This window comes from Thermobia domestica, chromosome 3, assembly GCF_964235325.1.
Source record: "Thermobia domestica chromosome 3, izTheDome1.hap1.1, whole genome shotgun sequence".
NCBI classification, from domain to species: Eukaryota; Metazoa; Arthropoda; class Insecta; order Zygentoma; family Lepismatidae; genus Thermobia; species Thermobia domestica.
This window is the reverse complement of record NC_137456.1, coordinates 348,187,934-348,205,674: the sequence shown is the minus strand read 5'-3', so window position 1 is coordinate 348,205,674 and position 17,741 is coordinate 348,187,934. Positions and strand designations below refer to the sequence as shown.

General features: G+C 34.2%; 1 protein-coding gene across 1 annotated transcript in view; it reads left to right on the top strand.

Annotated features, from left to right (window-relative positions):
• The window catches only part of cv-c (RhoGTPase activating protein), a 97,393-nt gene that overhangs the window by 53,541 nt on the left and 26,111 nt on the right, over nt 1–17,741 (top strand). The window contains exons 4-6 of the mRNA XM_081752916.1: nt 1,628–2,380; nt 5,401–5,586; nt 15,347–15,473. Coding sequence (XP_081609042.1) covers nt 1,628–2,380; nt 5,401–5,586; nt 15,347–15,473 — 1,066 coding nt within the window. The remainder of the gene's footprint in view (nt 1–1,627; nt 2,381–5,400; nt 5,587–15,346; nt 15,474–17,741) is intronic.

Genomic DNA, 17,741 nt, shown 5'->3' with positions numbered 1-17,741 from the left:
TTCAGAAAATGTATAGGTTATCCTCAGATTCAAGGTTCAACTTTGGAGTCATTCCTAGTAAGAAGAAAACTGTTATATCATATAAGAACTTTGAAACAATTTTTGCTAATATTTGTATTACGTAATATACTTACTTTTATTCTGCTTTCATTTCCAACTGCATGCTCTCTGACGTCACAGTGTACTGCTCATGCTCTTAGTAAACCACGAAGAGAGAGCAAGGAGACCAAACTTAGCATTGATAGAAGACATAAACATACCACTACATAAATGTACTTAATTAGAATATGTATTTTATTAAGAATAATAGTTTCGTTATATTCCGATATAAATAAAAAAAACACTAGTTTTCGTTTATTTTGAAAAAATAATGTATATACAGGCTGGCTCAAAAGTAGGTATACAACACCGTGCTGCATGATTTCTTATTGTTATCCATCAGGTGGACTTAGTTTCTTTATTATTTGTTTTTAATGTGCTTTTACTTACATCTTAAGTTCGGAAGAGCCGAAGCAAATAAACCCATAAACTAGAATGTTATACTTGATCAACGCAAGGGTGTATACCTACTTTTGGACCACCCTGTATAAGTGAAGTTCATTTACTGTTACATTTAAGTAATTAAAATCGATAGTAAATTAAAATAACGTCCTTCTTCATTGCTTTTACTCTAGGAAGAAATTTCAGTTGATTTTTAAGGGGATTGAAATACTTCCTTTTAGTTCACAACATTATTTTAATTCCTTCGAAATTGAACGTAACACTACAATTTTATTGTAATTGAGTACCGGTTCGACCCTACCTGTTTGAAGCTCATGTGTGTACCTAATATAAAGTTCCTTTACCTTATTTTATATTCAACATAATTTTTCGCTGAAGTTTCTAATCAAATAAATAAATTTTTTGATATTCCATCCGTATTTTATTCAATTTAAACTAACGTTTCATAGGCTACTTACTGCCTTTATCGTCATTGCACTAATTTAGTGAATGATGTAAAATAATTTTTGGTATAATTTTCTTGTATTGTTATAATTTTATTTCTTAATATGTAAGAATCGAAATATATTTTCAAAATTAAAATAATACCAAAAACAATTATAAAATGTATAACAATTCTGTACATAGAAGAACCCTGATTATAAAGGTAGTCATATGTTTCCTATGTATGTGTTTCCTATTATCAGACTAATTCAGTACGGTATGAAGTTCTATCAGGTGTCCCACAAGGGTCCAACTTAGGACCATTATTTTTTATGTTATTTATAAATGATCTACCGCAAACAATTTAGTACCTGTAATACCTATTGTAAAGGGAGCAATAGGTCTGTAATAGGTAATAATGATAAATAAATATGCCTTTAAACACAAACAAACTATTTGCTGAGCAAAACAATATATTCACATAAAAAACTACTTGCGTGTTACAGTTTCGCCAACTAACATTTTGGCTTCATCAGACACTATGCCTTTAAAGCACCAGTTTGAATGAAAGAAAACACGAATGGAATATCAAAGGTTTTATTTACGCAATTCTTTTATCTTACTTTTGAAAACATATTGTATGGTATTGCTATACATACTCTGCTTGTATCTTCTTAACTGCGAATATCTTTTTGTGTTCCAGGCAATGAAAACAACGAGATAACAGAGGACCCAACGTGTCTAGGAGTGCCCAAGATAGAAGCTTTCACTAGTCTTCCAGCGGGAGGTCTATCGGACGACCCGTCCCTCGACCCCGACGTTGTGGTGTCGAGCTTTCGAAGGACAGGCAGCGAGCGACTCAAGGACAGTGCAAAGGCGTTACTCAAGCGAATGGAGAGCCTCAAATCAAAACGAAGAAAAAAGCAGAATCGCGAAGGAATTATTATCAGTGGTCCACAGGTGTTAGACGTCGCGACGATGCAGCAACGAATGAAAGACTTGAATTGTGTGGACATAACACCGCCCGGAAGTGCTAATCCATCACCGGAACTTATCCAAAAACAATCTCCGCCACCGTTTGACGATAGTTCCAGCTATTACTCAGCGTCTGATGCGAGCCAAAACAGTACACCTCATTTCGGATACAGGCACAAGTCACGAAAACTTTTCCCGCGGAAGGCGGAAGGAGATTTAGGTGCCTACTCGGACTCTGAATGCCAGCCTTCCAGTTGGAGACATCAATACTTGAAAGACGCCAACAGCAATCACACCAAAGTCGTGGAATTTGTCGGTTCGTCACACTCTTCCCCGAACAAAGAGAGTTCTAAAACAGAAACGACAAGTCCAGAGCAAAAGCAAGCAGGCACGAGTAGTAAATCCAGTTCACTCAGATCAGGGAGTCTTAATCTTGGAAAAGACAGCCAACATTTCAGGGAGAAAGTTCAACATAAACAAGGTGAGAAGTAACATATATTTTTACCGTAAAATATTTGTTTGTTTCGTAGCAGACCAGGCTAGTCAGTAGGAAATGGGTCTGTTAATACTAAACAGTTATTACGTTATTTGTACGTTAAGCAAGAGTTTGAAGTGCAGAATATTTATTACAAGCTCTACAGTAAGATAATCCAATAAGAAAACAAATAAGCATTCTTTCACATTGTGAAAAGTACAGGAGACTTCCAAACTATGGGAATCCAATATTGAAACCGGAAATGGTAATTGGATGCTTCCGGTTTCAATATAAGGATAAGTGTGGAAGTGGAACGCTGAATCCATGTCAAAGCAATTTTTGTACTGACTTTGCTCCATATGAATCCAATGCTGAAACCGGAAGTGGATGAAATCTACCATCTTCACCTTCAATGAATGGATAAAGGCGGTGATGATATACAGGATGTTAATGAATTCCATGTATAAATTTAGGACTAGATCCCTTATATCAAATGCAAGAGGCGCATCTAATAATTACTAACGCGTCGAAAAGTGCCTCGGTTCAGAATTATAAACCGCCGAAAATTCACCTACGTAACGCATATTCAGTTAGGATTTAAAAGTGGGCTTCTGTACCCCATCTTATTTTATAAATTTAGATACACATGTACCGGGAAATTGGAAAACATGGATATTTAGAGAAGCACATACCAGTTCTTGTGTAATTCCTTGAACCACTTGTGAGAGGTCACATACTATTCAACCAGAGCGTTTTAAAACATGATGTTCGGCATTTTCGGCGGTTTATAGCTCTGAAAAGAGTCGTTTTCTAACCTATGTTTATTTATATTTCATCCTTACATTTCATACAAGAAATTACCTCTTAAATGTATGACAGAGAATTTATTAACACCCTGTGTGTGTATATATATATTTATATGCATGGGATGCTGAATCTGTATAGAATAAACATCCCTTACCTGGGTTTTTTTTCTTTTTTTGCTCTGTGGGGATCATCCAATATGTTGACACCGGAAATTTATAGATCTACCATTTCCGGTTTAATAGAGTAATAAGGCCGGAAATGGAACCTATTTCTGGGATGATAAACCAATCCGTAATATACTTGTATAATCCAAACAATAAGTTTCTTGTTACTCAAAGTATATAAACATCCATTTCCAGCTTGATGCTCTGAGACAGTAAACCACGCAGAGAGAACGAGGAGCAGAAATGCAGTCTGGCGTTAAAACTGCAATGGCAACAGGAAAACAAAAACATCATTTTTTTTTTTTTTTCATATCTGCTACTCGTACATTACGCAGTGTTCGTAGGTTTCCTGAAACTTTCCCTTTTCTTATCAAACTTTTCCTAGTTTAAGTGTCCAATTCTTATGACAGAAATTATGTGATAAAATTTAGCTATAGTAAAGGAAGTGCCAACCATATTTGTTTTATTCATTTGACTTTTGCTTCTTCTTTTTTTTTACTTTTTCCTTCAATTTTTTAAAATAAAAACACAAATATACTCAGCCAACAATAGGCACAAATTATTCTACTTTGAACAGACACACACAAACTATTGGTATTGTATTGCTTTATTTCTTTAGAACGTAGAAAAATGTAAGCATTTATATTGGTCAATCAGTCAAGACGAGAATTTTTTCCCCGGATTTTCGTTTTATCGAAAAATACCCTTTTTCCCTTTTTGCTAATACCTATGAAATTTCTCTAGATTAGGGAAGTTTCCCTCAAACTACGAACACTGACACTACCTACACTTGTTTTCTTCATTCGTCTTCCTCTATTCCTTCCCCTGCCTTCCTTTTGCTCTATCTACTCTTTGTCGTTCTGTCGATCGTAAAAGCGTGCTCCTACGTTATATATTGGCTAGTTATAAATGGCGGTTTATGAATATATAACACTACAAAATGTTGAACTTTTTACCATGAGGCTGTTCATTACAACCATTACTTTAACAAACTTGGTGATGTTAACACAATTCACAGAGGGCCTTTGATTGTTTTAACATGGAAAACATTATTGAGGTTCTTATTCTTGTTGGTAGCGGGAAGAGGATACAGGGGGAAGATGTCAATGAATAATAATAGTTTTACATTTGATTAGCTTTAAATTTATTGTATATGATTAATTTACTCTGCCTTATAAAATTTTAATTTGTGGTGTTACAAAGGGGTAGCACTCACATATACATGTATACCTAGTCCTTGCACTTTTTTTTTTAGATAACGCGGTGATTTTTGTTCTGAAACCCATAAGTGCAAGTAGTGCGTTGACTGCTTAGTTTCAGATTAAGAAGTATAAGAACTACTTATATCCATTTTATATAGTTTTACACTTTATCACATGCCAAACATACGTTTTACTAGATAAATGATAAGCAAATAATTTTAATAGGAGAAATATCTGAGTGAATCATTGGTTATAATTTAAATTAATTTGATATTGGACACGCTAGATGGATTGATCTGTTAGGTTATACTATAAACCGGTACTAAAATTACATTGAACACCTGAACCCTTATAAAGTTATGTATCCGAAAGTAAGCTCTATATGATATTTTTAAGCAATACATACCCATTATTTCATTCCTTTAAATCAGTAGACAGTAGGTAAAAACACAGAATGCTGAAAATTCTTGTACGGTTTCTTATGAGTTGTAGAGAAATTGTTCGATTGTAAATCATGTGAAACCATTTCTATTTATGATTGGCGCAGAAGTTAATTTTAAACATATGTCATAGGTCGTAGAGAAAAGTTAGGCGAAGTGGTCGGTAAGATTATATTTTCCTGACTATACCCTTGATAAAACTTAAAACAAGTATATATTAGCGGTAAAACGTCTAGAAAATGACATTGATGAAAGACATCTTCATCAGAAACTTCCAAAACATGTAGTCACTTGTCTTTTACAAAATTAACATTGCCAGGTATGTATAGTTTTTGGTTAGAAATAACAGGATATCGGAAAAAGAACAATTCGTTTCATATTGATAATAGGTATGGCTTGTTGTTGTTCTTCAGGCAACTCAAGATCTGGCAATACTTCTCACACCCCCGAGGAGGAGGAGGAAGAGGAGAGGCATAGTTTCTACGACAATGTCCCTGTTGTTATTTACAATCGCAGCTACCGTGATGGTCACACCCCCGTGGAACGGGAACGGAAAGGCAGCACCCACACTCAGGAGACGGAGGATTCTGGCAGCGGTGGTACGTTAACATAGCAAAGCATTAAGCGTTGTAAATTTCTAGGGAAAAAGGAATTAGTTAGGAGCGTCGATACTGTTAAAAAGATGTGTGTGGATTCTACACTTCTTTCTTCTTTTGTTTTCAAAATAACAGAGAGTAAAATCTGACCAAAGCATATACTTACTATTACTAATGGTGTTAAAATTTCGGTTGTATAGCGTTGCCTTTCTCAGAAACATTATACTGATATAATCTGTCTGATGAAGACCACAGTATATTCCGAAACTAACACTGAGTAATATTAAGTAATAGCTTTGGTCAGATTTTATTTGAATTAAAAGAGAATGTTACATCAAAATTGTCTTCATAGCGATTTGCTCTTAGAAAATAAACTTAAAAAAAAAAAAAAAAAAAAAAAGTTGGTTGTCCAACAAAATCATAAACCACTAGTGCAAGGTATTGCGAAATTCATGGTGACGATCTGGAGTGAATGATGAACCTCAAACTATAGCCAATTCCATCAGAAAAGTATTAAAACCTGTGGCGGGTCTTGAGGGAAGTAACATCCGTAAAGTTACAATTTTGTCTCTATAGGCTGAAGAAAGCAAATGTACCTAATTGTCACGCCCATTGTCACTGCACTGCTCAAAATTACCAAAACCGTGCTTTTCTCCCACAAGACGTGAAGAACTACAGTGGGTGGTGACAACCTATTTGGCGCCCGAACAGGGGCTAACCTAATTGGCGGACAAACACCGTTTTTTCTTGAGCCCCCAAAATAAATGTCTCATGATGTCCGTAATTATTGTATGCAACACTTACGACTTTACGTAAGTTCTCTTTCTTTAGCGTATAGCGATAAAATTTACTTTTAATTTTTACTACTGTGACTTCCCTCAGTAGTCGCCACTGATTGAAACTAGTTTTGGGCCTGACCATTCCTAATTTCCATAATGTTTTATCGAATCATAACAGAACATTGTATGTTTTGCTTGCAGACACTAACGAAGATTTACTAAAACATCAAGTAAATCTAGGTAAATTATTGTAGTGTAACACAATTTTTAAGTTTAAAATTGTCCCAACGTTTTTTAAAAGATATATAGTAATTAATGTTCGTTGTAATCATTGGAGAACTTACATTAATGATCCGAGAGAACCTTCAGATAGAGAGTAAAGGAACTTTTGAATATGAGAATACTAGTTTTCGTATCATTGTAAGTAGAAATTTCTCAGCAATCTTTATTTGAGTCTAAACTAACTTCTGCTTTCTATTTCTGGCTTTTAATTACAGCACAAGATCGATTATTTCTGAGATGATTTGTTTTACGTTCGTTTGGCTACACTAATAATTCTTTTGTTATTATTTCTCTTTTTTTCTCTGTCTGTCTGTCTATCCAGGGACTTCTCCACCCAGTAGTGGGTGTTGCCTCCCCGTATATTCTCACTATAGTGCCATCTCTCCTGGTAAGTGTTCTGTCTCGAGTCCAGTGGCGTACACTTGTGTCCCTGTGGAAGGTCTAGTGTTGTGTAATGTTTGATTTTTCACGTGTTTGCATTGGTTCTCCTTGTGGGTGTAAAATATCCTCCGTGTTTTTAGTGTGTTCTGAAACTTACCATATACGTCGTGTTCATATAAATAAAGCTTTTCTGTTCGAGACATTAAGATTAAAATTGTACGTCGCAGAGAATATCAACAATAAAAGATATTACTGATAAATATTTTTGTTATTAATAATGGTAAAACCAAGAGAATCGTCTACAAAATCTTGTTATACAACTAGTTAACACATGCATCACTTGAGAGACATTTTCAGAAGATTTGAAGAACTCGCTCGTGGCTATGTACATAGATTACGCACCTTTGGCGTGGGAAACCACGTTTTGATTCCCAGCATGAGCTCATGTGGTTCGAATCCTACGTTAAGCTGTAAAACTATGTCTCATATAGCCTCGTTGCTGAACAGGACGCTAAACTCAAATCCAGTCTAGAAGAATAGACTTCCTAATTCAGTTTTGCTTTATAACATTTATTATTATTATAAGAAGTTTAACTATAACTCAATATTATATTAGGAACTATGTTTAAACATGACCATTATCTACCTTATCAACGTCTCTTATAACAAGGAATAGTAAACAATTGTATACAGTGGAACAATCGCGATTAGGACAGTTTTTATGTTTATGGCCAGTAGAATTTTTGAAACAATTACACCTTCTGTACCAGTGAAAGACTTGGATAAATTTTAATTTATGTTACTACAAACAATATTATTAATAATAAGTAACATAAGTGATTAGAATCTAGGACTATATTTAACATTTTTTTTTACCGTCCCAGGCCATTTAAGAGTGCCGCATCCTGCGCTCCTGGGCCCAAGAAGTTTTTTTACCCCTCCCCGTATTCGTTCTTATTATATGTAAACAAAAACTGAGTATCTATATACGTAATATAGTTTTACGCTGCAGCCAATATACAAAACTCCTCCTAACGCGAGTAACGAGAAAACTCGGTCGTATTATGGTACCAACATTGTTTTCAGTGTTCTCCCTTCAATTTCTCTCTCATGGACAACTTCTTTATTCCACTTACCATTCTTCAATCTCGATTTAAAAAAAAAAAAAATGGCGTCCATAGAAATCTGCTTCTCTGGGCCTGGGGTCTAAATGGTCCGTGCGTAAATACGGATTTGCTAGGACCTAAGACTGTTTCTGAAAATATAAAATCTCAAATCAGGTAAGAAAAAAAAGGTTGATTTTATACTTACATTATTTTTAATAAAACAGATATATTAAGAGTTATTTAACAAAGGTTTGTTTAATTTTATTTTATAAACAAAGAAACAAACAGTAATACTAGAGAACAAAACATCCAAAGACAAGGTTGAACTGACAAACAAATTGTGTGCACAAAAACTGCGTTCATTCTGAAGCAAGTATGGTTAATACCATAGCGTATTAATAAATGACTACTGATCACCTCAATTTCTTTAGTTCCTAGTAATGTCGATTGAAGAAGCTGGAATCACCTCCACCTCCTGACAAAGTGCACACCAGATTTTAATTTATCCATAACCGTTTTCTTCAAAGTTTGGATATTTTTCTGAGTAAATCTTTAAAAATTTTAATAAAATTTCTTCCAAAATTTGAAGAAAACTATGTAAAGTAATTTATTAATTACATCTTTATCTGCTAGATGTGTTGAATATATGTGTCAAATTTTGTATTAATTTATTAGTAAAAATAATAGTTAAGATCCATGTTTAAGGAAATTGCCCCCTTTTTGATGAAATTCTGTCCAAGCAAAATACTAAGATGGTCTTTCTACTCCAAATTTAATTCGTGTTAAATTTTGTGAAATGCTAATTCTTGAACTGCACAATGTACTGTCTACTAAGACAACCAAAGTAAAACTTAGGATTCACAATATACTGTCTACTAAGACAACTAAAGTAAAACTTAGAATTCACAATATACTGTCTACTAAGACAACCAAAGTAAAAGTTAGGATTCTTGTCTTCAGCTGGTATCTGAAAAGGTGATGATAGTACACCTTCTCTAAATTGGCCACCGTGTGTACAACAATGACAGCTAAGCCTACTTTCTATTCTTGCTGTTAGAGTTAATCCTAGTCCCTTCTTTAGAAGTTGTTACAGAAAGGAATATGAAAAATAATAAGAGTAAAGGTATGCTATGTAATAATAATAATAAAAAAACTGAGAAGCAAGATTACGAGAAAGATCATGAATCTTAGTTTTACTAGAATTTGTAATGCAGAACCCTTTAATCATTATCCATAAACTTACCTAATACCTTTTCCTAATTTGGGAATTCGGTCAAAAAAAAAAAAAAAAAAAAATCAAATTAACGTAATATCTCTACAAAACCCAAACCCAGGACTCAGATAAATAACGTATTTTTTCTTTTTTTATATAACACTATGTCAGTGTGTTTAGAATTGTAAAGAAAGAAGAGCAACGCACTTGCGATAGTTGTCTGGAAGTATGTACATCTTTAGCCTTTGAATTTCATGTGACCTTAACTCATAGAAGTCACCATTTTCACCACTGCCAGTCAACACATCTTGCCTTTTTTCTTCTGGTCATCGAGAAACTCATTTGTTCCCACACTTGTCGAGTTGCCAGTTTACTGCGTAACGCTACTTTTGTGACAATTTTTGTAATCCCAAAGATATACGACCAGTTTAATCATCGTAGATCGTGCAAAAATAAACAGAAGAAGCGATGAAATGGTTAGAAAGGGGAATCTAAAATTTCGTACATGAAAATTAATAAAAGAAAATCTTTTAAAATGGTCACTTCTAGTATAACTTAGATTTCATTGTAAATAATTAGTCATCCATAATAATAATAATAATAATAATAATAATAATAATAATAATAATAATAATAATAATAATAATAATAATAATATAATAAAAACTTGAAGTCATAAAGTGAGATGAAACAGACTATTTGACAGTTTGGGCTCTTCTTTCCCACATATGTATTCCTCGGTCTAGGAATGAATTCAAAATGTCATATAACCTTGTTGCTATAAGCTGATGTTTAAGTCGAAACTTCTTCTCTGATCTTACACCATCAAAAACTACTTTTTTAATGTAATAAATTGAAGGATATGTGAAAGAAGAAAATGATAGAACATAATGTAAAATAAATGCTTCATATTCTTTACGATAAATATTGTACTTGAAATATTATCTTACAGTTTGAATGTGCTTTCTAAGTTAAAAAATAAATAATATAACAATAAATAAACTTAGGGTTTTCAGCTTATGGATTACATTCAACTGTGTAATGCATGGTCAGTGCATTAGCTTTCCACGACATTATTTGTATATTTCCTTAACCCCTAGTTCACTGCCTCTCAATTGAATTAGATCCTCTTTCAATGGCAATCCGAACTCCTTACGGAGAGTTTTGATCACTTTTTCAACAAACACCTACTGTTCCAAATAATTTATTTTATTTTGAGTTTTGCGTTCTACACGTGTACTCTTTAGGCTAAAAGCGACTGACAAATGAATAGTGAAAGGACACTACATAACACCCATGATCTGAGCAGGACTTGAACCCGTGACGTACAAGTTTTCCGGTGGCTAGTTTAGTGCCTTACACCTCTTGAGCATGCCACCCGGCATTTTTCACACTATTTTCTTGCTGCACACTATACTTCCACTTGTCGATATCACTTTTTAAGAGTTAAATTAGACAGTTGTTCCTTCATTTTGTTATTCCTTATGTTGACTTCTAACTATAAAACATTGATGGTTTCCAGCAGAGGAAAAAATTCCGTTGAATGTTTTATCCATTCCTGGTGTCTGCAAGCAATTGCATGCCTTAGCTTTATAGTGCAGTGAAATAACTAGATGCTTATGTGTAAACGCATATTATTATGTATATATCGATTCTGTAAAAAAAAAAAAAAAAAAAAAAAAAATCACTGTGTGTACTTAATGTGCTGTAATTAAGTAAAAGTGTGTTTTTTAAAAATAATCAATACACTTTTGTGAAATATTTATGTATGACATCTTGTAGAGAAATTCTCCTACTTTGCTGGCTAACCGTACTTAGTTCGTACAGGCTAATTTTCAATTCCAATGTAGGATCTTTCTGAGGCAGCCAAATAGAATTAAATAATTTAGCTAAAATATAGCACACATTAAAAAGAAGGACGCGATACAAAAAGGAAGAAGGAAAAAAAATAAAATATTTCCCTAGCTTTTTACTGGAGAGAACTAATTTAGCTATGTTCTTAATTTATATGCAAACATATAAACATATGGAAAATGCAAAGATATATATAAATGAAAGTCACCGATTGTGACTTATTAATTCTTGAACCACCTGACCGATCTTGATCAAATTTTAACAATAGATGAGGTTAGGGCCTGGGAGTGAAATTATTATTTTACCTTGACATTACAAAGTAGGGAAGGGGGAGGGGAGAGACATATACAAATAACACTTTAATCACGAGACTGATCTCGATCGGACCTAGGATGCTTTTTATCATTTTACTTTGACGTCGCAACTTCGGGGAGGGGAGGGAGAGAGATAAAAATGAACGATATTAGTGTAGAATCCATAGTTTTCGGGGTCACTGGGATGAACAGTGACACTTTCGATGCCGTTTAAATGCAAATTCAGCCCGAATTAGTACTTATGTCCAAAATAAAACATATTCTCCCCGTGCGAAGAACGGGTATTCTGCTAGTATAAAATAAAATATGAGTGATATCGCTTCACAAATGAAGTTGGTAATGTGTTATTGACCCAGAAGACTATTACCAAAGAAAACTTATATCTAGGGTTTGATTCTATAAAATAAAATTAAAAAAATAATAATAATTACTCGAACTATATGCGAGGGTAAATTAATTAACACGTATTTTTTAATCATGATTTTTTTTTACTACTACTACTACTACTACTACTACTACTCTCATAACAAATTTCACAAAGGTATTCTAGTTTCTGGACTACGCGTTAAAAGTAGAGGCTCTTCATTTACACACAGTGCTTCTAACCGTTGACTTATATAGAGTCCCTCAGTAATCATTCAGACTCTGGACTGAACCTGTTTGATGATCTTTCTCCTTAGAAACTTTAGAAGTCCAAATTTAACAAGACCAACTCCAATAATAATAAAATAAAAAAAAAAAAAGTATTAAGCCATAAAAACATTTCATAAAAGAGATTCGGGATTATCAACAAAACAAAGAAGAAAATCAGGAGAAAGTTGTTAGCAATATAAATGTCGTATGTGCGGTTAAGAATATAAATAGAAGAAACTGTTAAGCGATAGGTAACAGTCCGTAAGTATGGTTAAAGGTTATTAATAAACTAAAACGAACACAAAATAATAAATAAATAAATAAATAAAAGCGTCTTGAATGCTTTAAATTGTTTTACTGCTAGACTCCTACAACGTTACGCCTAATTTGAGAATGAGATTTGTTCTTTTTCATAATTATGTTATTTCACCTTCACGGCGGCACGGTGGCTCAGTGGTAGAGCACATACCTCTTGTGCGTGGGGTCTCTGGTTCGATTCCCGGCCGAGTTTGTAGTAGACAACATCGTGCTCGTGGGTTTTCTCGGGGTACTCCTGTTTTCTTCCAAATTCTCATTCCATCTATTATTTCATCATTATTCATTTGCTTTGGTCATCTGTCTCTGTTAGCCTAACAGACATAATCGTGGGAGGTTCAACTCATAGATTTCATTTCATTTCTTATTTCTTTCTATTTTAAACTGACTCTTTTATCGTAACTAACAGATGATGCTGTACCACTAATATCGACATAGAAAATCAATTAACTGCAAGGATTTTGTTACCTTTCAAAGAACTACTTTTTCATTATTCACTGTTGCACAAATAATGTAACAAACCAGTACACACAGAAACTTGACATAGAAGTTCCTTCTCCATTGTTTCTAACTGTGCACTATGATTCTTTTTGATCTCCTCATTATTAAATTCTCCAACAAAGCGAAACATAACAGTTCGTAAGTGAGATTATCAATAAAACAAAGTATTTGGGTAGCTTCTTTTTTATTAAACAAAACACTTTTCATAACAGATAGTTACCTCCCATTGTCTATTTTATGCAGCTAAAACCTCTAGCATTGGGTATCAGTTGACGTTCACTTGTTCTGAGTTTGGCATGGATGAAATATAAAAGTTTTCGGTAGCTTCACATCTGAAATTCCTTGACAACTTCATGAATGTGTCATTTGTACAAGGGCCTTTTCTTTATTGCTCAAATTATTTGTTTGTATTTGGTTACTTGATCTCAAAGTGGAAGTGAAATATAACATCCTAGAAAAGAATTTTAACACAATTTCATGTTCCTTCTTTACATTAGTAATATGTATTCTTGTGTTTCATCTTGCCATTATTAGACAAACGCGAACCCCCATATTATACTGTACTCAGTACTTTGTATTTGTTTTAAAATATTTCACCCAGCGTCGTTAGAAGTGGATAGCAAATTGGATTAAAAATATGCTGACCAACCACATGTTCTATAGCTGCAAATTTACGGCTGGTCCGTTTAAGTCGTTCCAGAGGCTTCGTGCCAATTGGTTTTATGTATTAGGACATTAGGGTCTCGTAAGTGTGTATGGGTATCCTACATGAGATAATCAGCCCGTACGATAGTAGGTGTGACATGGAGGTCGGTACGGAATTTTATACTTATAAGTTTTGGGTATGACATGGAATGCGACATAGTGACACAAAGATAATTTAATTTTTTTTTTCAAATGTCCGGAGGTAGGGGTATTGATGTGAGGGGAAAGGTTTTGAACCACTTTTTGGTTCATAGTTGAAATTAGTTGGGGGAATAGTCGCAGCATCACATCCTAATCCACATAAATATAGGTATAGATGGTACAATGATTGTGTATTGTCGTGACATGGACTCGGAATGCAGTATTCATCTTCATCGCATTTAGTTACCGTTCTATTTATCTCCTTTCAACTATAGGGTTATTTAAAAAGCGCGCCGGTTTTGTTACATCAAATTATGAACTTTATTTTTTCAAAACACACTAACAAAATTCATAAACATGTTCATCACACATTCTGGTTTCAGGTATGGTGAGTGACTGGTGAATTCTCTGTACTGCAGAACATCCTATGCCCAATTCTTGGGAACGGCGAGGAACCGATTTCATTAGGCTAACAGCCACAGCAATGTTTTGCCCAGAACGACCACTACCACAGCGCCCAGGACTTTTAATGTTCACTGTTGAACCCGTTTCAATGAACTTTTTTCATAAGTCTGCGAACTGTTGATTCATTCGGTGCCTCATTTCGCCTTAGAACCGCACGAAGTCGCTTGACAGTTGCTGCATAACTTTCTCCGTTCTGATAAAAAAAAGTTTTCAAAATTAGCACACGTTGCGCTATAGTAAACTGCTTCATGGCTAAGACACAGACTGAAAACATGTGAGAAATTCAGACAAAGGAGACAATCGGAATGTTTGTGAGTAGAGCACGAATACAAAACAATGTCGGCATCCGAGAATCAAAAATTTGCCAGAGCTCCAAAACCGGCGCACTTTTTGAATCACCCTATACAGTATGTCAGAGATTTAAAATAATGCTGAACAAAGACTGAGTCTCTGTTATGTCTCTATCCTCAATCTAAACCTTGAGCTGTCGTCTATGTCTTGTTCTTTTCTAAATGAAAATGTATCGAGCTTGAAAAGGGTATTGCCTTTGTTGAGACGTTATGAATTAACAAACTATGAAGTGATTATGTGAATTCTCGGGAGATAGGACACTATACGATATACATCATATATTATTTTCTAATAATAAACACATTTCTTCATTGCAATTAAAGAAAAAAATCAGGAAAAGAAAGCTCCGAACAAAGCACTACAATTCAAGAAATTTGTTACAAAACTATGTCCCAGTTTCAATGTTAAAAGTACGCTTTCATCAGACATTTAAGACAATTGTATCATGAGACCATTCTTTTGAGGTCAAAACTGTTTCTTCAATATAGTTTTGTAATAATGTTTTTCAACACGGTTTTGTAAGAAATTTCTTGAACAGTATTTTGTTACAAATTTCGTCGCCAACTGTAGTGCTTGGTTCAGAGTTGTATTTACCTGAAAAAGAATTCCCGCAAAGCTGATATAGTGATTTTCAAACATGTTTGGTTGTTTAAATGCTTTGTTCTTATGATGTTTTTTTGGAGGTAGACACTCATGTAAATGTAAATGTTTTATGTTGAGCAGACGTGACGGTGTACCGAGAAGAGAAGTCTGTGTCATCGGAAGTGACGACAGAGAGTCAGGATTCAGGGAGCACCAACCCGTCGCAGCTTGACAGTGACCACGACGATGAAGTTATTCACAGACAAAAGTAAGGATTTTGTTACATGTTCTCTGTTTTATGTTACCAATAAAAATATAGTTTCCTTTTGTTAAATTTATCCTCTTTCTGTTTTAATTATTTCCGAAATATTGCAGTCTCTTAATGTAATTAACTTCGTGACCTATGGGATTCGAAGGTTCAATGGCGCAATACACACAATCTCTCCATTGATTTCTGTCCTTCGCCAACTGGATCCAGTTTCTACTTTCTATTCCTGTTTCTACGAAATCCATCTTAATATTGTCCTCTCATCTGCGCCTAGGTCTTCTTAGTGGCCTTTTTTCGACTGGGTTTCTAGCTAAAATTTTGAAAGCGTTCCTACTTTCTTTCATTCTGGCTACTTGAGCTGTCCACCTGTATCTCTTATAGACTTAGTGACCCAACAGTGTTAGGCTGTTCCTCGTTTTTCTCCCCTCCCGTCCCTTTTGGATCCTGATATTCGCCTCAGGATTTTATTTTCAAGTACCTTCGGTCTGTGTTCTTCTCTCAAAGTAAGCGACCCTGTTTTGTAATCATAAATTCTCCAACATAATTCGCAAAGACAAAAGGGCGAGGGGACAGAATAAGAACACACATTCCTCTTTTAATGTAATAATAATAACTGGTTAAGAGAATGACTTAAAAGCAATGCTTTTATAAAATGTACTAAGAGGGGACTGTTTTTTGAAGTAAAATGAAGAAATGCAACTGAGAATAAAAGCATTGAGGGCTCTTCCTAACAATAAAGAGTAAAGCTTTTATGGGTATTAGGGAAATTGTTCGCTATCATTCATTATAATTAGTGAGAATCATGCTTGATGTGATATGCTTATGATATATCCACAATTAGAAATCTGTGATGAACAATACTAGAAACGTCACTTCCGTAAGATTAAGTCTCGTTGAATGCTTTTAGTCCCATTTCTTCACTTAACATCCCCCCTCCCCTTTAAAAAAAACTTCTAAGTGCATTTTATAAAAGCATTGCTTTTAATTGTTTTAAACCCTATTACTCTTTATTTCTTTCTAATATAATATGTTTTCAAATTTAATCACTTCTTCACCGAATTTTAGAAGGTGATGATGTAGTAAGTACAGTAAAACCCGTCAACTTGGCCACCTATTCATCTTCAACCTGCACTTTTCCGTAAGACATTCATTACTTATTACTTTGTAAGGTTGCCTCATTGAAGCCATGTTTGCCCTATGGTGATAATGATAAATGTACCTGCGTATCTTGACCACGCAAAATACCATTTTGTTATTTTTTTTTTTTTTTAACTGTTTCGTATTCCCATATGAGAGGCAGATGTTCTGTATTTGTGACTGGAGACAAAGAAGCCTGGAATCCCACGATTTGTTCTTGAAGGTCACTACCCAGATAGGGGGGTGAAGGAAGACGTGAATAAGAAAAGGCACGTACTGGACTTCAGGAAATGCTTGCACGTATTTGTTTATCCTGGCTGTTTGGTAAAACCATTAGATATATCGGCTCTTTTCATCAATGGGGAGCTTTAGTAATTCCGTAAAATTCTCAAAGTTAAAGCTCAATTGTCAGCTATTGGCACCTGACAGCTTGTCGAAAGATAGAAGAGGTTTTCAGATATGAATTTCCTTATAATTTTCTCAAAACATCTTTTGCTCCGAGGGAAACATTTGTAGCTCGTAAACAAGAGGTAGACGATACTATACAAGAACTACAAAATTAGAATGTGCATATGCATATGTGAATAAAATAAATAAATAAATAAATAAAAATAAAAAAATAAAATAAGAAAAAAACTAGAATGAACTATTATAAAATACGAAATTTTTTCTAGTACTGTATATTATGATTATTCTGTAAACATTATTTAAAAGTACCTGTCGTGCCAAAATTTTACAATCAAGTAATGCTAGAAATCCTATTCTAAAAATACGCCAGTCACATTCATTTTCTGTAAGTTGGCCACTTTTCAATGAAACCGATGGTGGCCAACATAGACAGGTTTCACTGTACCCTTCTACATAATTATATCAATTAATTAATAAACCTTGGTATCTGTTCTACGATCTTACAATTCGACGAAGGAACCTTTTACTTAAATTGCATTTCGAAAGGCAATAGTACTGTGGCATGATGTTTGGGTTTCTACTTTTATTTCCTTGAATAAAGAATTTTATATACATAGTGGCGTATGCAAGGGAGTTCCGGGTTTCACCTCCACCATCCTTGAGCAAGATGTTATGCAAAAATGAACATTTACTATATTAAAATAAGCATACAAACATCAGAAA